This window comes from Heloderma suspectum, chromosome 9, assembly GCF_057233095.1.
Source record: "Heloderma suspectum isolate Gila_16-S chromosome 9, 16-S_ref, whole genome shotgun sequence".
NCBI lineage: Eukaryota > Metazoa > Chordata > Lepidosauria > Squamata > Helodermatidae > Heloderma > Heloderma suspectum.
In genome coordinates this window covers 43,333,320-43,357,102 of record NC_139466.1, presented here as the reverse complement: position 1 = coordinate 43,357,102, position 23,783 = coordinate 43,333,320, and the positions used below count along the sequence as shown (strand labels likewise).

Genomic DNA, 23,783 nt, shown 5'->3' with positions numbered 1-23,783 from the left:
AAAAGGACAGGAGAAAGGATCTAAATGTGACAAACAAACAAATCTCTCTTTCCCCTTGTGGGAAGCTGGCCCAAACCCTCAGGGATTGTAATTGGGCCTTGGAAAGCAGTAACGGGATATGGTAAATTATATCCCCTGGTAACTGGAACATGACAGGGCTCTTGTTAGTTTTAGACTGCTGGTCTGTGTTGAGCTGAATTTAGTAGGAACTAAATCTTAATGTCTGTCAGGTTGCTGTTTTGGAATGGCTCGACCAGTCACAGCTAAGGATCCCCATCACCTTCTTACACAGTAATTTACAACCTGACTGTTGGTGCCAACAGAAGGCTCAGGAGGCGGATGAAAATGGTCACAGAGGCAACTGGAGAGGTGGCTTCTTTTGGGTGGACGAAAATCGCCACCTGCCCTGCTTCCAGAGATTTTTTAGATATAGCGGATCAGACACATTTTTTATCAGAGAAGCATTTCGATCCTCCTCCCACTTTTATTTAAGTGATTACTAAGGGCAGCGGAGGGGGACTGAAAAGATCATGGAGCAGAGCCAGCCTGACACAACGCCACCCATTTTTTCCATGTATCACAAAGGTCTGACAGAATATTTAGACATGATGACAGACTGCAAGCATTGCTGGGCTCTTGCTCCCAGGGGGCTAATCTGAAAGACTGCCATATGTGCCATAAAGACAATGTGGCCCTCGTTCCACTGATTAAGCAAGTGCTAATGGTGTCTCCCTTTTTACTACCATTTACTGCTTCCCAGACTGCAAATGATATGTACAAGCTGTCAGCACAGAGCTTGTGGGTCTCCCGCATCCACCCGTTTCTCCAGCCAACCTAAAGTATTTTCCATGCCTGGCAGCTATAGCCCAGGAGTTTGCTTTTAGAATAGCTGGGCAGTGACAGCATTACAACGACAATGACCAACTTTCATTGGTTAAGAGTTTCTGTATCCAAATCCCATAGCATAAGGCAGCCATTTACCTTAAACCTGAGGCCTCCTCTCAACCCTGGAAGCGCAGAGGAAGGGAGATGAACCCCACCTCCTCCTCTGCCCCAACGTTTGCCAGAACCCTGTGATTTGTTGTGGCTCTACCCTTGCTGGCCATGAGTGCAAGGCCATAACCATATACACCACCTCCCTCCTCTGAGCTGGAGAAGGAGAGAGGGGAGTTGAGGCACATGGGCAGACCTTTGGGCCTGACTGGCACGCAGGGTCCACCAGGTTGAGAGCCAGAGCCGGCCTCCATTCGTCTGCAAGCTCTGAGCTGGAGGGAGGACAGGGGCTTGTTTTTCCCTTGGGCAGAATGCCCCTCTACAGCTCCCAGCTTGGAGCTGAAAAGAGGAGCAGAGGACTTCCTTCCTCTGCATCTGAGAGGTGCAATGTGAGGTCAGGGGGAAAGACCTTGCCCTTTGGGGGAAGGGGGGTCCTGGCAACATCACCCCATTTTTGGTTGGCCACCACGGCCAGCCAAACTTGTCAGCCCCCAAACATGTATATACAAATCAAGTCTGTGAGTCTGCTGGGATTCTGTGGGAGTGAAGGAAGTACAGAATTCGGTAGCAGTCAAAAAGTTCAGCTTCCTCAAAACCTTCAGCTTTCATTTTTTAAAACATTAAATTGTAGCCATTATGGCTCAGCTGAGACCGTTGGGAAGGGTGTGGGCAACACACGCCGAGACCTACAGAACCAGAAGTGGGGCTATAAAGATTTTCAGATGCTGGGCAGGATTCGATTTCCATTTCCATCCAATATCGAGCCAAACTAGAATATATTACACAAAACAGCAAAAGTTGCAGAAGCAATTGTGCAAAACAAGGACAAAAAAACCCAAGTTTTCTCAATTTGCATAATTTATCACACCAGAAAACTCAGCCTTTCCTGGTGAAGAATTTGGATTGCCTAGGCTCAGAATTATAATGTGTCTAGTATAGAGAATATGCAGCCAGAGATACAAGTGAGAATTAAGACCAGCAGAGGTCATAAATTCAAATAGCAGGGAAGCTATTTTTTCTTTTTTTTCTTTTTGAAAGCTAGATTAAAAAGACAGCATTATCCAAACCTCTCCAAGAAGCTGGCATGGCCCCTGTGGGGTTTGCACCATGTAATGGTGTAATAAAAGTCACACTTAAATTATTCGTAAGTGCGGTGATATTGACCTAATCTCAACTTTGCAGAGCAGAGTTTGTGTAACGCTGAGAGTTGTTTCCAGGGGGATCAACTTTTTAATTTAGCTGTAGCACTCAAGTTTAAAGCTGTCAGAGCAATAATTAGCCACACCAAGTCAGTGAACAATTTCCCTGTCCTTTGAGTCTTCATAATTCACAGCATAAATAATATATCATGTCTGCTTGAAACTCATTTGAACTGTTTGCTTATGTGTGAGCTGAAACATTTTCAACTCCAAACCCACACTTACAAGTGCCAAGCTAATAAAATGTAACTAGCTTAACCTTATCACTGCAGAAATTAAAGTCCAGCAAGAAATAGTCTTACTTTTAATTAAAAGACTCCATTCTGGAAATTAGAAATCGCTTGCTATGCTGTTCCCGTCACCTCCCCCTGCTGGCTAGAATCTCTCGTGTTGTAGACTTAAGAGAACGTGGAGGAGCAGTAGTTGAGCATGGGGTTCTCCCATTTCAGCACCTGTGGCTAGTTGTGGAAGCTTCTTGGGAGAAATTTTAGGTCAGCACAAAGCGCTTGGATATCACTGCCTTGGCTACTTTTAATGAGCCTCTAACAGAGCAATCCTATGGTCCCTGGGGGAGTGTCCCAGGCACTCCTGATTGTGTCAGAGGCCACAGGCACTCCTGAAACCTTGAGAGTGGGAATGTGGCAGTCACTGGGAAAGCACCACAGGGGCTGTTCCCCCACGGAGCTTGGGGAGGGTGAAAAGAGATCGAGATGGTAGGAGGAGAGGGGGAGGCCAGGATCCACAGCACGTCATGGTCTCTCCGTAGCCATCCCTGCCCACCGCCAGTAAGTCAGCTAAATGGGCTCAAAGGCCCATCCAGCTGAATGTGTGTCTGTGTGGGGGGGTGTAGGAGGAATGGGAGGCAAAATTGCCTCCGTCGTTCCTCCTGCCCTGCCTGGTTCTTGCCAGCAGAGCCTGAAATAGGTGGAACCCTCGGTCTAACTAAATGAAGAGAGCCAGAGCAGGGCCACGTCACCAGCCTTGCCGAAAGGCCTCCCTCGTGAAGGCTCCTCCTCCCTCAACTGTCACCACCAGCAGCCACTGCAGCTGGCTGAGATGAGAGGGAGAGCAGGGCCACCCATCAGCCCTGCTGAAATAATTACTTTCCCCCCTCTTCCTTCCCTGTCCATTTTTCCTTGTGTGTCCCAGGGCATACCCTGAAGGTACAGGAGGCAGCCACCTTGCTGAAGCTAAGCAGGTCTGGGTCTGGTCAGTGCTTGGAGGGGAGGCCCCCTGGGAACCCCATGGAGCCCCCTTGAGTTCCACAATGGAAAAAAGGTGGGATATAAATGCAATAAAATAAATAAATAAATAGTTGTAGGGCTGCGGGGGCAGGGACTTTGTTTAATTACTATGTTTGAGCTGCTCTGGGAGCTTTCTTGGCCAAGGAGCGGCATAAAAATATTTCAAGTAAGAAAGGCTGCAATCCTATACATGCTTACTTGGGACTAAGTCCCACTGATCTCAGTGGGGCTCATGACTGAGTAGACATGCATAGGATTGCACTACAAAGCTCCTTTTCAAAGGGCTCCATAATCTCTTCCCAAGTCATGTGGCACTTGTGCCCCCAGCATCAACTACTTTCAGTTCCCATCTTATCTCCAGTCTTCCATTCCCAGATTTCATCCTAGTAGCTGCAGTACAAGAGCAATAGGCAGCAGCTCCCAGCATCAGCAGCCCGGCTGCCAGCCTTCCCACTTGTCCACAGAGCTAAAAGAGTTGCCCATTTCGGAGAAAGGGTCACCTCATTCGCTCTGAGCCAGATGGGGCTAGCCAGGCCTCTGGTGTCACTTCTAGTTCCTGAGCAGGTTTTTGAGGAAGGACCAGAAATCTCATAATCGAAAGAGGAAGGAACACACATTCTCCCAGGGGGCAATGGTTGAACCCAGGCACACTGAGACACACCTGGTGCCCTGTCCAGAAAAGCAGGGGGCAGAGCCTCACCCTCTGGGAGGAGAAAATATTAACAGGGCTAGTCTCAGGGTGGGTAAAAATCAATGCCTTCTTTAAAAGCAGATAAAAGTTGGAGTCTGTAAAATGGGTTTTTTAGTTTTAAAAAATATTTTTAAAGAACCTAGTTAAAATTAAATCTGCACTGAAATATGTTAATCCTACCTCTACAATCTCTTAAAAAGAAATCAGTGGCCCTCTGCCAAACACTTTGAGGTGGACTAACTTAAGTCCCATTGATTTCAGTGGGCCTACTCAAGTATGACTAAGTCTGGATCCAACCCTTCAAGTTAAAGACTGCTTTTCTATGTCAATAAAAAACATTAGGAAATATATATTGGTGTGACATCAAGCCTTATAAATAAGGCACAGCATATCATATCATGTTTTATTGGCCTGAATCTTGTTTTATTGGCTTGGTACTGTGTACTTGATACGTGAGTCAGGGACTGGCAAGCAACCACAGGTGCTGGATCCAGCCCATCTCCAGGAAATGCCATCCTGAATATCACCAGGACGATCATCCTGTGTACCCATCTGGGAGATCGTATATAATAATATACTAATTTGACTACCTGATCCTTGCAATTTGCTCACTTCTCAAATTACAATCTTTACTCTCTATAGACAAGCAAGGACATTTCCTTTTCATCATAAAAAAATTAATCCCTCCACGTCTGCCTTCACTTCTGGAAAGTTCAAGGGCCCTTTGTTTATTTAGAGAGAACTAAGACATAATACAAATAACTTAATTTGTATATTTATATTAAATATAATAATATATATGGAGCAACATTATCCATAAAATAAGTAGTGTATCATGTAATATTTTCTAATATTAGCAAAAATACCATGTAAAAATTATACAAAGTATACCCTCCTAGACAGAATAAACATTCTGTTTCATTGTAAATTAACATGCTTTTGTAGTTAAATTAACCAATTAATACACATCACTATTTAGGAAATATATGACCTGCAAACAGAAAAGGTGATTTAAATCATGTTTTGAACTAGCCTTTTATTTTTCTTGGAAATACTTCCAGCACTGAATCTGCTCAGCACTATATCCCACTGAGTTACTCCCAGGTAAGCGGGAGAGGATTGCAGCCTTAAGATCATAGAATCATAGAATAGTGGGGTTGGAAGGGGCCTACAAGGCCGTCGAGTCTAACCCCCCGCTCAATGCAGGAATCCAGGGCAGAGCATCCCTGACAGATGGCTGTCCAGCCTCGTCTTGGATGCCTCCAGTGTGGGAGAGCCCACCACCTCCATAGGTCATGGGTTCCATTGTCATATTGCTCTAACAGTCAGGAAGTTTCTCCTGATGTTCAGCCGGAATCTGGCTTCCTGTCACTTGAGCCCATGATTCCGTGTCCTGCACTCTGGGATGATCGAGAAGAGATCCTGGCCTTCCTCTCTGTGACAACCTCACAAGTACTTGAAGAGCGCTATCCTATCTCCCCTCAGTCTTCTCTTCTCGAGGCTAAACATGCCCAGTTCTTTCAGTCTCTCCTCATAGGGCTTTGTTTCCAGTCCCCTTGATCAACTTTGTTGCCCTCCTCTGAACCCTCTCCAGTTCGTCTGCATCCTTCTTAAAGTATGGTGCCCAGAACTGGACACAGTGCTCAAGATGAGGCCTAACCAGTGCTGGGTAGAAGGGAACTAATACTTCACATGATTTGGAAGCTATACTTCTATTGATGCAGCCCAAAATAGCATTGGCCTTTTTTGCAGCCACATCACATTGTTGGCTCATCTTCAGCTTGTGATTGACAACAATTCCAAGATCCTTCTCACTTGCAGTATTCTTGAGCCAAGTATCACCCATCTTGTAACTGTGCATTCGGTCTCTTTTTCCTAGGTGCAGAACTGGGCATTTATCCCTATTAAATCTAGATGACTAGATTTAAACCAGTCCAACCCTGTTATGTCCTGGGTTTGACCTGGCTGCTCAAATTAGGGGTCTGGCACATGCTGGGGACCAAACCAGAGGGGAAGGCCAGAGTTCTCAGACAGTTGCTGCCCATCAGAGTAGACAGTACTGGTATTATTGTTGTTGTTGTTGTTGTCATCATCATCATCATCATCATCAATTACATTTCTATCTCGCCCCGTAGCTGAAGCTCTCTGAAGGAGCACAGAGGGCCCAGTGGAGTCTGAGTCAGTAGGAAGCAGCTTCAGGTGTGTGTGTATGCACAGATGCCCTCATTTCACGGTCCCCCAAAGCCCCTGCAAAAAGAAGCAGCAAGTTGCCACTAGCAAACTGGCCAATAATTTCGCCAAAGCAGTAGCCACTGCCTCACGCTAGACCCAGTTTCCCAGAACCCACCAGTTCCTGAGTCTTGGTTTTCAACAGTGTTGCACAACCTCTGTGACCCTGCCTTGAGCCTCCCCCTTAGCCTGGATTCCTCTCCAGCTTTGTCTGTTTGCTGGCCTGGCTTCAGCTTGTCTTGCCTCTGGCTCTGGCACCCTTTTCACGAGAGCTTATCCTACCTGTATTTATCAGCCTTACCCTAATCTTATTTATGTTCTGGCTAATCCTGGAGAAGAGATTCAGAAAAGGTGCCCCGTTGTCTCTCTGGAGCTGCCATACCTTGTCAAAGTGCTCAATCAGGATCTCCACCACAATGTTCTGGAACTTAATGTTCATCATGGCCGCCACGGTGTCCTCCTGAGCTCGCATGAGGGTGGGGCCAAAGATCACCCCCATGTTAGATGGAGACATCAGGTTCTCCCGGCTGTGTTCGCACACACTGCCAAGAAAAGGAGAAAAAGAGAGAATCAGGCAAAAAAAGCACGTGAGGGACACCAAGAGAGCAGAGAGTAACTTATCAGGGACTCCACTGCTTCAACCAGGAACCTCAAGACCTAGTCCAGGAGGAGGCAACATTTGGGGGCCTGTGGGCGCACTGGGCTACTTATCCTGAGCACTACACAAAATATGCACATTGCAGATGAACACCCGTCTTTCCTCGGCAGTCGCATGCTCTCTTCATTACCTAAGACTCTCAGCCGCACGTGTAGCCCAGAAGCATTCACAAAAAAGAAGAAGACGGGAGCAGCTGGAGGCCCTTGCTCTGCTTTGAAGCAATCCAGCTGCCAGTAAAGCAAAATGAGCATACGCACTTCCGCATTTTGAGCTCACTTAAATCATCGCACCATCATCCCGGCAGGAACAGAACGGGTGGCTTCTGCTGCCCTGCCGCTCTCTGAGTGGTCATTCCCCTCCCCCCCGGCTGTGGGCCCCTGGACACCAGCCCCCAGTCCTGCCCCAGTTGCACCACTGAGCCAACAGCATCTTCCATCTGCTGCACTTCAGGACCAGGACCAGGACCAAGCCCTCCCTCTGGCTCCAGCTACAGCTGCTGACCTAAAGGGCCGTGGGATGGAAAACAGGCACTCCCAGCATGGCTCTGAGTAGAACTGCCGAGCCCCGATGCTGGGCCTTCTAGGACCATTCCGTGTCCTTCGTGAAGGCTCAGCTATCACCACCAGCAGCCATTCCAGCAGGCTGAGCTGAGGGGGATGAGAGCAGGGCCATTTCACCAGCCCTGCTGAAAGAATTAATCCCCCCTTCCCTTTTCCTTGTGTGTCGTGTCTCTTTCGATTGTAAGCCTGAGGACAGGGACCGTCTCGCTTAATCGATTATATGTGAGCTGCTCTGGGAGCCTTTTTGGATGAGGAGCAGGTTAAACATACTTCAAATAGATAAGACAACTAAATAAATACGGAGCTCAGAACGTAACGATTTTAGCCAGTTTAATTTCTTCCATACACCTGTGTGGAAACAGGATGAGTTTTCCACTGCAACTACAGCCAACTGTCGATTGTTCTTTTTTAAACAGACACGCAGAGACATGCGCGTACATGCACACCGTGGCTGCGGCAAATATATCCCTTGGCAGGAGCGGTGATCTGAGGGGAGCTGCATTATTGTTATCCAGTCGCCTTGCACTCCACGCTCATCTTTTAGCAGAATGGCTCCCCTGTGTACATGCACATTAAGACAACAACTTTATTTTTAAATAATCTATTTCACAAAGGGCCACACTACACGTGATACCAAACGCATCACTTTAAGCTTTCCAAGAGTGCAATCCTATCCATGTTTACACGTTAGAAAAAAGACCTGCGACTCCCTGCATTCCTCAGCCAACCAGGACTTTTTTCTGTCTAAACATGCATAGGATTGCACTAAAAGTCTTTTTGCAAGTTACAGCTGTGGGCGAGGAGTGACCAGGCTTGGGGCTGTTTAACTCTCCCCCCCCCCCCCGCTGCTGTCTTTGAGTTGCCCATAAATTCCAAATCTGTGTTCAAATTTGCCAGCCATCATATGATTTACAAATGAAGACAGGCTAGTGCATCATGACACGTTCCAGGTATTTTTGCTGTCACGTGCTAGTTGTGAGAGATCAGAGATAGGGTAAGTGGGGAGGAGGAAAGCTGACATGCAAACTCCCCCCTCTCAAATGGGCTTGCCCCATTTCGAACTGAATCCAGGCTCCTTTGAGGGGCTCATCATGCCATGAGGTGCCCACCACTCTAGCACCACCTGTTCCTCCATCCAAGGAAAAATGCCGTACTTCGTGGTGAGAGTTGGGGGGAGAGGCATGGGAGCAGCCCGATGAGGCGTGGAAGAGGCCCGATGAGGACTCCCCTCAGCTACAAATGACCCTCCCGGTAGGGGTCAGGGGGCATCACAATGATTCTTGACGGGACATATGTGGAGCGTGACCTCTCCAGGGCTGCAAATGGCGCAGCCTGCCAGGCATTTCCTGCCAGGCATTGTAGGACTTCACTTCAAGTCTCATGTTCCCCAGCAGGAAATGGCTGACATTTGCAGCTGCAGAGTGGCCCCGGCTGGCCTCTCCTGTCCTCTGTATTCCCGCCCCTTCGACAAGGTAAGTGTTTCTCTCCTTGTGGAGCAAGGGACTGGTGGTGTAAAGTGGGGGGAGAAGCAGAGGTGGGGAAGCATCAAGAGGCTCTTGCATATGATTGGTTGTGTTGTGTCTGATTGATAGTTGTGTTTTTTACTCTTACGCACCCTAAAAGGGAAGTTTTGGGGTGTCACATGAGGGTTTTAAAAATTAGTTAAGGTGGAAAAGTTGCCTCAGCTAGCAGACATCTGGTAAATAACTCCTGAAGGGTGGCAAACGTGGCTGCACCGCAGAGAGTGGGGCTGGCTGCTGCTAGACTCACGTCTGTTATTTATTCCCTTTTCTTTACACTGGTGCTTCTGCTTCAGTGCTTTTGATATGTTGGGAGATCACTAGGATTTTGATGGTTTGCTTAAAAAAAAAATCATGTCCGTGCTTTCACTGATTTATTTTAATGGGTTTCATCAGCAGCCATCAAGGTCCTGCCTAGGCCACATTTGCAAAAGGAAAAGGAAATGAAGGAACGGTGGGGTTCATACCCACCATGTCATATCTCTGACGAGAACAGAGTTAATCACAGCAGAGGGTGGCTGGCAAGAGCCTAAAATAGGGGGCTGCCCAGGGAGTGATCCCAACACACCGGATGTGGTTCCATCTGGGGAACAAAATAAATTTCCGCCTGGGGCACACACACACACACACGCACGCCCCACGTGTGCACTACTCTGATCCTCTTGATGGACCAACGGCATACAAGTGTAATGAACCAGGCCAGTACCGCTTTTTATGAACACAGGACGAGTCTCACGGAACTCACTGTTTTGTGCCCCAAAATTAGAACCCAAGACTATTTGGCAGAGCCCTAGTTCCAAAATATTTTAACCCCAAACCTCCAGAGTAAGGTAGGATAATCAATTAAACCAAATAAATTCTACTTATTCCCTGAACTGCTGTTAACTACATTCACACATCAACTCACATTTTGCTACATGATGCACGTATCCTCCCTCCTCCACCCCCACAATGAGGATAAAATCCCCATATGGATTCTGTTTATGGTACCAATTGTGCATAACATCAGAATCAACTTACTGGACCAGGTGTCTGATGAGGAGCTCCAACATTTCTCGGTTCTTGTCAGGGAGTTTATAGATCAGAGAATGAATGGCACCCAGCCTATAATCCAGGTTCTCAGACTCTAGGTTGGGGGGGGGGGGGAATCCAAGAAGAGACAAGTTTTAGTATGTAGTCAACGCACTGAGGATCCCTCCCAATGGAAACAGCATGGTTTGGGGGTGGGAGGCATTTGTGTCAGGACCATAGTGGTTGTGGTGGTGGAGAATGGTCAAATCTCCCTCCTCATTCTGAGGGTCCAGATCCTGCTGGCGTTCCTTCCAGGTCTGCTATTCACGTAACAAAGACTGTGCACATAAATTGCATGCACATAATTAATGTCATGCCTATAGTTTAACCTTTGGTGTACTGAAAATTAGAAGCACAGTATTGAATAAACTTATGCTGAAATATGGGTGGGTGGGGGAGATTCAGGTGAATTTGGTGAAATTCAAACAGGGGACAGTTTCTTATTTAAACATGATTAACTGGAGAAAAAATAGAAGTAATTGGGAAGAACAGAGAAGTTTAAATGAACTCAAGAGTGAGATTTTAAAAGAAAGGCTTGATGGTCTCACTAAGCATTCACTACAGCTTTTCTCTTTTCTTTTCTTTTCTTTTCTTACTTCTCTGGTTATAGATTGGAGGCATTCTTCACTCTTATACATGCATTTTCTCAAGGAGCTCCTAGAACAAGGGACAGCCCACTCAGCTCCTCCCCCTCCCTCTCCAGAATGCCCCTACAGGGAAGGCCCAGGGATGGAAGCATGATTTCTGGACAACAGTGATGCTTTAGGGTTCCCCTAAAGCTCCACAGAAGCTCTCTGCTACCTAAACTCCTTCCCCTCAGGACAGATCCTAGATACTTGCAGAGAGAAGAGGGCTCAAGGCTACACAGGATTCCTTACCCAGAGGGGCACAGAGTGGTGGATGCATCCTGCTTAGGGGCTTTATTTTAAATGACCCTCTAAGCTCATGTGCCCTGGCACTCAATCTGGAAATTGCTGCTCTAAAGGCGAAGTGAGTGACGCTGTACTGCAGCTTAGAAATCTGCTAAGGGTTTGGCACTGGGCTCAGCTCCAGCCAAAACACTGGGGCGGTGGGGGGAGGGATTCTCCTTGGGCAGACATCTCTCTGCTGCCATTCAGTCCAGCCCCACATGCTGCATATGCTCCCACACCCTCCTTGAAGCTCTGCCGGCCACTTCCATCTGGCAGCGTCAAAGACCCTCGCACGGTTGCTTTCTGCTTGTCCCAGCTCAGCCTACATGTTGGTGCTTCGACCTTTAGCCAGGGCAACAGAGTCAACAGCCTAAGCCACAATGCTCTGACCCGGCTGGGCGGGCTCCTTTGTGCCCAGTGGAACTCTCCCTGGTGGCCAACGGCTGCCCTGGGAGAGACGGGCAGGACAGCTGGACTGCAGTGGCTGCCCCCTCCCGCTCCCTCTGCAGAGCACGTGTGCCTCACGCTGGCTCCCAAGCACTCGCAACCTGAGACACGTGCCCCTCCACAGGAGCACCCTTCCAAATGTCCTACTACAGGGAAAGGAGCTGGGTTGTCAAAGACAGGCCTTGGGGCCAGGCAGCACAGGGTGGCTGCCTTTCAAAGGAATGCTGGAACCGAAAGCATCAGGGAGCTCATCACGGCCGGCTGAAGCACAGTCACCATGGCCAGATTGATTACCACACTAATTTCATTAGATGATGCTCCGGCCCAGTAATACAACAGAAGTTAGAACTGTCAAACCCACTGAAGTGTCAGCATTCATTAACTGTGCTGCTTTAAGTATGCACCGAGCAATCCATTAATCGGCAAAAAAGAGAAGGCTCTCAGCGTCCCCAGAGGAGCTTCGCTGCGCTCATCCTAAAACAATCCCCCACACCTAACCCTGTGATGACTGCACCACCTTTTGTTTCCACACTGCAAGTGAAAAACATACAGCACAGGCTCCCTCACAGGACCCTGGTCCACTCTCAGACTCTCCCCTGGAATCATGTCACTGACCATCTATTTGTATACAGAATGGGGATCAATACTGCAAGGGGCACAGAGTGGCGAATGCACCCAGCATGGTGGCTTAACTTGTCCAGAGACACTTCAGTCCCTCAGGGCACATCAGCAAGAGTTGGCATGAAGTTTGGGAATCACCTTCCTAGAGAAATCCCCTCTTGGTCAGGGCCTCCTCAGTGGCTGCTCTCAGGTTCTGGAACCAACTCGCCCCATCTCTGATGTCCTTCCACCAGCAGGCAAAGACACGTTTATTCAGGTGTGCCTTTAATCTATAAGCTGACTTGTAAATATGCTGGCGTTGGCTATAGCTCGTTGTTTTTATTGTTTTCACTGATGTTTTGCCTTGCTTGTTTTTGCTTTTAATGTATACCCCACCTTTCCACCAAAAAATGGCTCAGGGCCGCTAATAGCAATAAAAGTGAGATTAAAATAAACTTAGTTAAAACATCATAAAAATATGTTAACGTTCTTCTACTTTGTATTTTATTGTTTTATTGTATTTGCTCATATTTTATTGTATCTATATTATTGTTAGCTGCCTTGAGCACCATATTTTGGAAAGGCAGGATACACATTTTACAAATAAATAAGTCAGAAGACAGCTTTGCGACTGACTGCTTTCCCCACGCACACACATCTCCCCACCACAACTAATTGTGCTTAAGCAAGTAATCTTCCTATGGTGAAAGGTTAATCAAGGTTTCCCTTTCTCCTGGATCTGAAACCCACTTTCACTGTTTCAGATCCTGGAATAAGGGAAAAACTTAACCTCAGCAGGAATAACACGCATAACCACAGTGGGGTGGCACAAAGTGCTCCAGGGAGGGAGGAGGTGCCCCTCATTGATTAACTGTGCTTAGCTGGGGAGCCAGAGTTGTGCCTGCATTGACCGCTGTGGGGGAGAGTCACAGAAAGTGAAGGGGCCTGTTTGCTCTGTGATTCCACCTCCCCACAGACTCTAGGAGGGGAGCTGGTGTTACATCTGCATCAGCCCGTGGTCTCCCACACAGACCTAACATTCCAGAGACTGGTTTGTCACCCTCATCAGGCAAAGAAGGACACGTCCTTGAGGGAATCTCTCCCACAACAGTTCCCCTGTTTCTCCCTGGCACTTACTGGCAGCCAAGACCAGGTCTTTGTGAAGTTTAAACGTCATGACAGGTTCAGAGAGGTTCCTGCAAAGAGAGACAAAAACAAAGCGAAAGTGAGGCACAAGTGTTCCCATGCTCAATTAGTTTGGAAAAATTAGGTTTTGTTTGTTTGCTTTTAAAAATCTCATTTTATGCCTCGATTCATTCCACCAAGGTCGCTAATCCGTCCGTATCCAGCCCTGTGAATGATGCCATCGTTTCCTATGAGGTCTGGAAAAGGTTTTTATTTCATTTTTCTAAACAATAACCTGTTTAAAGACATGGCAGAAGCGTCTCTCACTCCTTCTACAAAGTGTTGCTGGAGAGAATTGACCCATCTTGCTATATATCCATACCACTTCACCATCCAATTTACAGTGCAATTACTAGCAGGCCAAGGGTGGATCTGGATTTCCAAGTTGCACCATTCCTTTTGCAGTCCCTGAGCCATTGGATCCAGATGGAACTAGGCTGCTCCAAGGTCAGGAATTCCTGTGCCACCAAGCTTTTGGCAAGCTGCAAGTCTAGTTCGTCAAAAGTGTGATAGCTTTGCAGTCAATCTTTCAATGAACTTCTATGGACAAAATATTTCCACCTTGCTCTCACTCACAGAAGTGATGTTCTTCTAACTTTTAGGTTTTTGAGACTGAGTGGTTTTATTGTTGTTAATACTGAGCCTATCATCACTGCATTGCCACCAGAAGATTCCAACGTATCCGCTGAAATCACCTTCTGGCCACATTGCTACTAAATGCACAGACGTTCCCTGTGTTCAGAGCTGTCAACCTTGTCAAAAACATTTGCTACAGCCACAGAGTTCAGCTTCCTGAGAATTTCAGACTTAAAAAAAAAAGAGCCTTTAGTCCTTATTGTTGCGAAGATTTGCTAGGAAGCGTTTGGACGATGCCCGATGAAATCTCAGAAGATGAAGGGCGTTTGTTTACACCTTGACACAAGAAGCAGAAGAATAAATTATGGAAAATGTAGGGCTTTTAAAAGCATATATAGGCCACAGGGCCCATCTTTTCTTGGTGCATGGTTTGGATTACCTTGACATGGATACGGGCTTTTTGAGTACACATAGCCATGGGCATAAAACAGTAGCTCCAGTTATTTCTCTAGAAAGAAAATATTTACCAGAAAGTGCAGCTGGTTTTATACAGTAGTGGGTATTACTCTGGGCTTTACACCTGGCAATCAGAGCTTTCTGGGACGGGCCAGAGCCCCTCTTTTGCCTGCAGAAGGTCCAAGGTCCATTCCTTGGCATCTCCTGCCAGAGGGATGGTCAGCAGGCCTGTGAAATGTTTCCAGAGCCAGTAGGAGGTGCCAGTATTGAGCCTGATATACCAGTGTTAGGACTGCATTACTGAAGAAACAGAGTCAATTCATTTTCACCCATTCTGCATTTCCCCCTCAGATCAACAAGTTAAGGTTATCATAGAATCATAGAATAGTAGGGTTGGAAGGGGCCTACAAGGCCATCGAGTCCAATCCCCTGCTCAATGCAGGAATCCAAGTCAGAGCATCCCTGACAGATGGCTGTCCAGCCTCGTCTTGGATGCCTCCAGCATGGGAGAGCCCACCACCTCCCCAGGTAATGGGTTCCATTGTCGTATTCCTCTAACAGTCAGGAAGTTTTTCCTGATGTTCAGCCGGAATCTGGCTTCCTGTCACTGGAGCCCATTCTTCTGTGTCCTGCACTCTGGGATGATCAAGAAGAGATCCTGGCCTTCCTCTCTGTGACAACCTTTCAAGTACTTGAAGAGCGCTATCCTATCTCCCCTCAGTCTTCTCTTCTCAAGGCTAAACATGCCCAGTTCTTTCAGTCTCTCTTCATAGGGCTTTGTTTCCAGTCCCCTGATCATCTTGGTTGCCCTCCTCTGAACCCTCTCCAGTTTGTCTGCATCCTTCTTAAAGTGTGGTGCCCAGAACTGGACACAGGACTCCAGATGAGGCCTAACCAGTGCTGAGTAGAGGGGAACTAGGACTTCCCGGGATTTGGAAGCTATGCTTCTATTAATGCAGCCCAAAAGAGCATTGGCCTTTTTTGCAGCCACATCACATTGTTGGCTCATATTCAGCTTGTGATCGACAACAGTTCCAAGATCTTTCTTGCTTGTTGTGTTGTTGAGCCACGTATCCCCCATGTTGTAACTGTGCATTTGGTTTGTTTTTCCTAGGTGCAGAACTTGGCATTTATCCCTATGAAATGTCATTCTGTTGTTTTCTGCCCAGGGCTCCAGTCTATCCAGATCACTTTGAATTTTGTTTCTGTCTTCCAAAATATTAGCTATCCCACCCAATTTTGTGTCATCTGCAAATTTGATCAGCATTCCCTGCACCTCCTCCTCCAAGTCATTAATACAAATGTTGAAGAGCACTGGGCCCAGGACTGAGCCCTGCGGTACCCCACTCGTTACCTCTCCCCAGTTTGAGAAGGTCCCATTGATAAGCACTCAAAGAGTGCTTATCAATGTGCTTATCAAAAAAAGGTTCAGTTAGATTTATCTGCCTTAGAAAGTGGAAACAACAAATAGAGCAAGCTGTGAAAAATTACCTGAGGTAGAACTTCAAAGAGCTAGTAATTGTCTTGATGTCCCAATCACTGTTTTGGAAATCCACATCCCCTGGGCACTTGGGATCTTGAGAAGGAAGGGGAGGGAGTGAAGAGAGAAGTGACATTTTTTAAAAAATGACTACTTATTAATCTATTTCCAAAACGTATTAGGCATATCTCTAAAGTAGTAGCATCTGAAGTGATGAGCAAAAGTAACAGAGGTAACAGTTCTTTACACCTTATACAGACAACATTCTACATTGCATATAAACCCGCTATAACAAATGCCTTCTTCTAAAACGAGGAAGGCAATGAGGTAAAAAAGAAAAGAAAAAAAGAATTATTTCCTTGAGAGAGAAATGTTCCTTATCTCTTCCCTTGTTCACTTCTTCTTTTTAAAAATTTCATTAATTTTTATTTTTACAACGCTGATGGAAGTGTACAAAAGTATACGAACAAATAACTGGACCAAGTACTATCAACAATTAAACAACAGAGAATATTAACAGACTTACCAGCAAAACCAACCAATATCACAAGGTTCCCCGTAACACAAAAGGTTGCACATTCTCTTGATGCTTTTTACACTAATATATTACAAATAAGGACCACTTTCCTATAAATCTGTTATTTGGTTGTCTTCGCTCCATAACCCTTACTATGTTAGTTAACCTAACCATATATATTATTTCCCATAATTTGATAATCCAATCATCAATTGTGGGGGCTTTGGGTTTTTTCCAGTTTGCAGGTATCAGCATTCTGGTGGCTGTTAGTAAATGCGCTATCATCTCTATGTCATCAGACAGAACAACTTCCTTTACATAACCGAAGAGAATAACTACTGGATCCAGTGGCAGTCTATACCCTGATACCATTTCAATTTCATCTATTATCTTTAGCCAATAGTTTGTAATCACTGGGCAAAACCAGAAAATATGGGCCATATCTAAGTTAGACTTTTTACATCCCCAGCACCTGTTATCAACCTTATGATAAATATGGTTAAGCTTTGCAGGCGTTAAATACCAGCAAAAAATAAATTTTATAAAGGTTTGTACTAATAGTCTGCTGTGATATATCATTCAAATTTGTACTAATAGTCTGCTGTGATGTATCATTCCAGATCCAAGTCCAGGTGCTTCCTGGAATCAGACGTTAGTTCTCTTTCCCAGTTTTTATGGTAATTGTTAATTGTAAGATCTAAATCTTAGTAGATTTTCCTGATTTTGTGTCATCAAAATTTCAAAAGCAATTTTTTCCCCCCAAAGGGGTCCAGATTTTCTTAGTAACCTCAAGGCTATGCTTCTAAGCTGTAAATACTGGAAAAATAAAAGATTGGGAGCGGTGCATTTCATTCTGTGTTTGTTCATATGATTTAAATGTTCCCTCATCTATAAGTGCAGTTGTTTCTATTGGCCCATGATTGTACCATAAAGATAGACTGCCCAATTGCAGTTCATCTGTCATCTCTTCGTTATACGTAGTAGCAGTTAATGGAGACAAACCTGGACTTATTACTCTTTTAAGTTTCAACCACATGTTAAACAGGGTTTTGGTGCATGGGTTCATTCTTAATATGTTTTTAATCGAAGTTCATATAGACCCATAGAGTGTTTTCCAACTCTGTTGAGACATTATGTCGTTCTAAATCAGTTGCTCTATCTAGATTAAACCATGTCTTCAAATGCATAAGCATAGCTGCAACATAATAGTTTTTTAAGGATGGGAAAGCTTTGCTGGTTTTATTAAAGCTTGCTTCTTCTTTTTTTGCTACTCTTTTTTTCTCATTCCATACAAAATCCAAGAACATTGTTTACCAGTCTCCAAGTATCTTTTGTGGCACCTTTAATGGTATGTTTAAGAACAGAAATAAAATTTTAGGAAGTACCACCATTTTTAAGGCAGCCATCCTACCCAACGATGAAATACTCGCTTTTTCTTTCTTCTCTCCCTTTCTTTATGGTTAAGTATGTACATATTTAACTTTTGTTCAACTGTTCTGTTCACATCTGCAACATCACTACTTTCTAAGTATGGAACAACAGGAAGAGGGGGAGGGGAGAATGTGGAGGGGAGGAAAAGGGGATAGGGAGGAAGGGATGGGGGAAGAGGGCCACTGTTTGCGTTGTATTAAAAAAAATGGAAAAGCCCAACAAACCATTAACAACAACAACTCCTCAGTGTTAGGCTGGAAGTTCCTCGGGGCAGGGAATTGTCTTTATTTTGCTAATGAAAAACTGTAAAATTATGGCATTGTACAAAATAATAGAGTTGGACCCAGACTAAGTAAGTCACACCTAGGCCCCAAAGAAATCAACAGGACTTAAGTTAGTCATGAGTAACACTAAATGTCTTAGTATGGAACCAATCCCTGGTCAATGCTTCTGGATGCCTCTAATAGGAGAAACCAAGCCACAGAAAAAGAATAAAAGCACCGTTGTCCATTCCAAGTGAGGAAATATGGTTCCACAAAACTTACTTGGATGAAGCTTTCAGAACTAATCTCTAAAGGGAAGCAATGAAAACCCCGTGGCTAAAGCCATCTTGAACTCCACATTCTGAGAAAACCTCAGCGTTACAACATCATTCCCTCAGGTTTCACTTAAAATTTCCTCTTCATATTTTTCATTGCATTATTCCAAATTTCACCCTGAAGAATTTCTTTCTTTGCTTGGAAGCAGAAAGCCAGCCAAGGGGAAGAGCAAAGGAAACATACAGCACATGTCCTTCATGTTTAGATTACCCAGGTGACCACAACATTTTTGTGGCAGCACAAGACTAAGAGATCTGGAGCAGAAGTTCCCAGTTGTGTCCACAGATTTCCACTGGGGCGGCAGGCGGGGGGAGAACTCAGGAGTATGAGCAGCTTGTTGCTGGAGCTCTACAAAGGAAAGATATTTTGGGCACATCCAGAATTTCTTGCCAGTTGCTGCTCGGTTTTCTCTTCTTGCCAAGAGAGATGGATGGAGCCAGGAGCAGTGGCGAAGTGGTCAACCAAACTAATGAGCATTTAACAAACAACAGCAGGGCTTCAGATGGAACACACAGGGAAGGAGGGAAAACCTATTAACAGCCATCACACACACTTTGTCCCAGATAATTAAAGTCTGCCTCTGCCGTGTATAACTCAAGACTCTGCAGGAATCCAATATAACAGTGGCACAAGAGGGTGGCAGCCAAGTGTTTTAAAACAAAAGCGCAACAAGTAAGCAGTGCCACTACGGGCAACAGCAGCCTCTCTCGTGCTCGGCAAGAAAAGGCGTCCACTCAGACAGGGAGCCATAGGGTTTATTTCTTAGGAACTCTAGATATGAAAACAACGCTGCTTGCCAGCCTGGTGTCAGCCCTGTACTTCCTCAAGTGACATTCACAATGGGGTATCTGCAAAGAGCTCTTGCAAACATGCCTCTTCAGTCCTGATTAAAAGTCCCTAAATGCACCCTTAAGAGACCGTGGTCAAGGTATTTCTTTTTTATGAGTCCATGCGCTCAACTCGAATGGGGTCCACCCCTTTGGTTCCTTGAAGTTTGCTCTGCTGTGTTTCTGTGCTTGATGGTAATTAAAAAGAGGCCTCGATGTACCCACCCAGCAGTAAGCTACCAGTGGAGGGGCAGACCACGCTTTTTCTCCCCAGGCAGCACGCTGCATTTCCTTGCTGAGCCAAGCAGAAAGAGAGAGGGAGAGTATGTGTGTGCCTGTGTGCATCTGCGGAGTGAACTTGAGAGGAAGTGTAGAGCGGCACTGAGCATGGGATCCTCAAAACATGACTCCTCTGAGAGAATGCAGACCTTGGTGGAAAAAAGGTCCCCACTCCGGCCCTACCTACTACACGATGCCGGTTCTTGTGATGCAAAGCTGTCCTCTGTATTTGAAAAGAATTTCCCTCCCCACCCCCTCCCTGATCACAGAATCATAGGGTTGGAAGGGGCCTACAAGACCATAGAGTCCAGCCCCTTGCTCAATGCAGGAAGCCTGATTCCCAGGCGGTCTCCCATCCAAGGGCTCACCAGGGCTGACCCTGCTTAGCTTCCGAGATCAGATGACATCAGGCACATCCAGCCCTTTATGGAGTTTGTAAATTGACTCTAACAGAAACAAAAGAACATGCACTCTTACAATGCTGTAGAAGCAGATTCTCTACAGTTAAGACATTTTGTAGAAATCTGGGACACTATCCATAAGACAACCACCTCTCTATTGTGGCAGCAGTAGGGATGGGGAATCTGTCAAGCTCAATTTCGCTTGGGCTCTCATTTCTTCACGTTTAAGTTGGTTCTATCTCGTTTCTGCATCAGATTCTTTTGTCTGAACAAACATTTGTACAGATTTTTGTGCAAATTTGAAAATATACACATTTTAAAAGTCTGCACACTTTGGAGCGCACTTTTTCAAATGTATGCATTTTTAAAGTGATTTTCCAATTAATAAAGCGTTTTATGTGTGTGTGTTTTCACATATATACATTTCTTTTGTGCATTGCACTGCAAACCCTGAGGATGTATGGATTTCACAAGTAAATTGCATCCTCTTTTGTGTTAGCCTCAGGAAATCCGAATTGCTCACTCGCCCTCATGATGCTTACTGAAAGCCAGCATTCAGCAACTCCCCACCCCCACCCCTTGCCACAGGTGTGGCCTCTTGGTGTCCGGGGAGGGTAACAGGGAGAGCTCTACCTGCCAGGACCCTGATTTTGAGCAGCCGCCAGAACTCTGACAGAGAGGGAACCAGCTGAGCCAGGAAGAAGAGCACTGCAAACTGTGGAATTGCCGAGTCCAGGCCCAAGACCCCACACTGAGCATGAACCAGAGCCAGAACCTGCCAGCCAGGAGCCCCTGGAGCCAGAGGCCCCTGAACCAGAGCCCCCGGGGATGCCACAGATTCCCCTGAGGAGCCGCCGCCTGCCGCCGCCTTGCAGCAGGGCCCTCATTCTCCCCAGCGCAGGCAACGAGCAAGGGGGGACAGACTGGAAGGTGGCAGAGCGCTGGGCTGCAAATGAGTGGTCTCCCTCTTGAGCACTCTGCACTTGGCACCTGGGAAGGATCATCCCCAAGAGGGATTTAAGGCTCAGCTGAACTCCAGACCCCACAGGAGCACGGTGGCTGCCAAGAGCTACTGAAGACATTGCAACTCCAGCCTGACCCAACGAGCCACCCGCTGGTGTCCCACACGGCCCATGGGCCCTGTTTATGGTCAGGGCGGGGGGAGTTTTGCCCTAGCAATTATACCCCAGTCATGCACTGTCTGATTGTTGCACAGTTTTTTACAGCAGGCTAAACTGAGCCATTTATACTGACCAGGCCTTAGGGCTCTATGAGCGACCATTTTCCTTACGCAAAGCCTGGAAGTAAGATTTGTTCCATACACCATCTGTTAGGTACCTATTCCATGATACCCCCACAGATTATTTCAGTACCTTGCAGATCTCTTCTGGTCATTTTGAACCCTTTGGGGCTCAAATTGGGAAAAAAAGTGGGAAAAGCTACAGCTCCAAGTTCATACACCGATCACATAACAAACGTTGATTTTAGGGCAGTCCCTCTGTGTGTGCCCTACCAAAAGCTGTAGGAAAACTTACGGAAAACTTTCAACCTAAGGTCTGGTAGTCACTGCCTACAGAGAACAAAGAAAAGTGTAGCCCCTGGGGGGCTGCCATAAATTAGTTTTCTAAGCACTTTTTTCCCAGATCGCCTTGTGGCCTGTTGCGGCTTTTTGTGGGCTGGGGAAGGGCTTGCCTGGCAAAAGACAAACCCGGGTCCAAATGACATAATAAACAAGGCATGGGCAGAAGATCAGCAGTTTGTGCACTGCTTCTGCTACAAGCAGGAGCACCGGAACAGCATGCTGGCTGGCTTGTCCACAATAAGCCAGGATTCCCTACCATTATTATTGTGATGGGCAAATGCAGCCTATGTGTGTTTAATTAAGCCTCACTTACGGTGTCCTTTGGGGCTTACTCACAGGTAAGCGTGCACAGGATTGCAGCCGACATGCGAGTGGTTCGGTACCTTGGGCGCTATTAAGAAAGGCAGGATATAAAACTAAGGGCACAATCCTATCGATTGCACCCTCAGTGACTAGAAGCCCCCAAACTCGGAAGCTTCTGATCATCCAGTGCGGGGCGGGAGGCGCGGCGGAGGTGATCTTCGCCTCCCTGTCCTCCCACTGTGCACTTTTTGCTAGATGGGCTTTTTTGCCTGTCCAGCGACTACGCTTCAGAGAGGGAGGGAAGGAGGCTGCGGAGGCCTCGGGATAGCTCGGATCTTGACCTGAGCATTCTGGTCTGGGGGATGATGGCATGTTCCTAGCACTAAATTAGTTCTGGAGCCCAGTCTTGTCACCTACAGCACTTCTGTGGAAGTGTCTGCCCCTCTTAGGTGTTCTAGTCCACTCGACACTATGCCCTCTTTGATGTACAGAGCAACACCTCCCACAGTTTGCCCTTTCCTGTAGTGTTCATATCCAGAGATGAGCGCATCCTACTGGTTCTCTCTGCCCCACCAGGTTTCTGTAATGCCCACTATATCCAGGTTGTCCTTTAAAACCAAGCACTCCAGCTCTCCCATTTTGGCTTGGAGGCTTCTAGCAATTGCATAGAAACAGCTATACATGATGTCCCTCCCCAGATGTCTCTGGCGTGTGCATCTTTTACTATGGCACTTAGGCCTCTTTTACAGGCTATCATGTTCTATCATATACTCATGGCCTACACATTTTTGTATGCATTTTTTCAAATGTACACATTTTTGTGGACATCTATTCAAATGCATGCTTTTTTCAAACAACTTTTCCATTGAGTAAAATGTTTCTGTAAACATTTTTTCAAAGACACTCTTTTTTGTGGACACTGTTCCAAGTATGTTTTTTTAACTGTAGCACAAATTTCAGAAATGTATGGATTTTGATGGCAAACTGCATTCTGGTTCATGTTATGTTCAGGAACTGTGAATGTGTTAAGTTTGCACTGAAAAGCAAACTGAACTCATTTTTTGCCCATCCCTACTGTCTACATATTTTCCCCCCTGCTGGACTTTTATGTTTAAACTCACATTCAAATCTTTCATTTTCCCTTATTTAATATTTACAAAGCATTATTTTCAAACTTGCTATTCACTGAACAGAGACACCTTACTTATGGTTTTCTAATGGCCAGTGACTGTTCTTACCCTTCTTTTTTGCTCAGAGGTGAAATGTTTCCATCTTCCTTCCTTTCACACACTTGTTTTTCCATTTCCATGGTTTGGGGTTTCTTTAATAATGGTCTATGGCCTTATATGATTCTCTTAATTTTATTTTTTCCCTTCAGTCTCAGAAATCTGACTCTGGTTTGGTCTTTAAATGTTCTTTTGTCCAAAGCTTAAAGCAATTGTGAATGGTTAACTGCAGTTTTTCAAATTTATACACTTGTCAAACCAACTGTCCCTTTTCCAGCACTTTAATCTTTACCAAACTCTCTTTCTTTCTGGCTATATACTCATATTTCCCTTCTCTGTTCCCAAGCTTGTAAAATTAAAATTATTCCTTTGCACATACTCAGACCGAAAATGGACACTCCAAATTTCCTTATATAATCTTCCAGTTATATTATCAAGTAACAGTCTGATTTGTGCAGACTATATTACTGGAGCTCAGCCAAATGGCATGCAAGTGAAATGTTTAAACTGCTTCAGAGTTTCCCTTGCTCTTCTTCAGAACCCCACGAGCTTGTCAATATAATTCTACAAGTAAAAAGTCTAACCCCTGAAAGTGTTCTTCTAATTAGAGGGTAGCCAAGTAGCCTGCCCCAACTCTCTTGTGTCTCTATGCTTTTCCCCTGCAGTCAGTGTAGCATTGTTCTCCCCTTGTTTCATGTGCGACCCCTGAATTCTACCAAGCCATACTATTGTCTAATCTGCTATTTCTGTTTCCTTAAGCCATATTCATGCATCCCATGACTCCAGCTGTGCAAGGGA

At 45.8% G+C, this 23,783-nt stretch overlaps 1 protein-coding gene across 2 annotated transcripts in view; it reads right to left on the bottom strand.

Moving 5' to 3' along the window:
* OPHN1 (oligophrenin 1) overlaps positions 1-23,783 on the bottom strand; it is a 159,559-nt gene that overhangs the window by 19,761 nt on the left and 116,015 nt on the right. For both annotated transcript variants that reach the window (XM_084814265.1, XM_084814266.1), the window contains exons 15-18: positions 15,832-15,916; positions 13,261-13,319; positions 10,115-10,220; positions 6,739-6,898 (exon numbers count right to left, since the gene is read on the bottom strand). In XM_084814265.1, the coding sequence (XP_084670391.1) occupies positions 6,739-6,898; positions 10,115-10,220; positions 13,261-13,319; positions 15,832-15,916 (410 nt within the window). The remainder of the gene's footprint in view (positions 1-6,738; positions 6,899-10,114; positions 10,221-13,260; positions 13,320-15,831; positions 15,917-23,783) is intronic.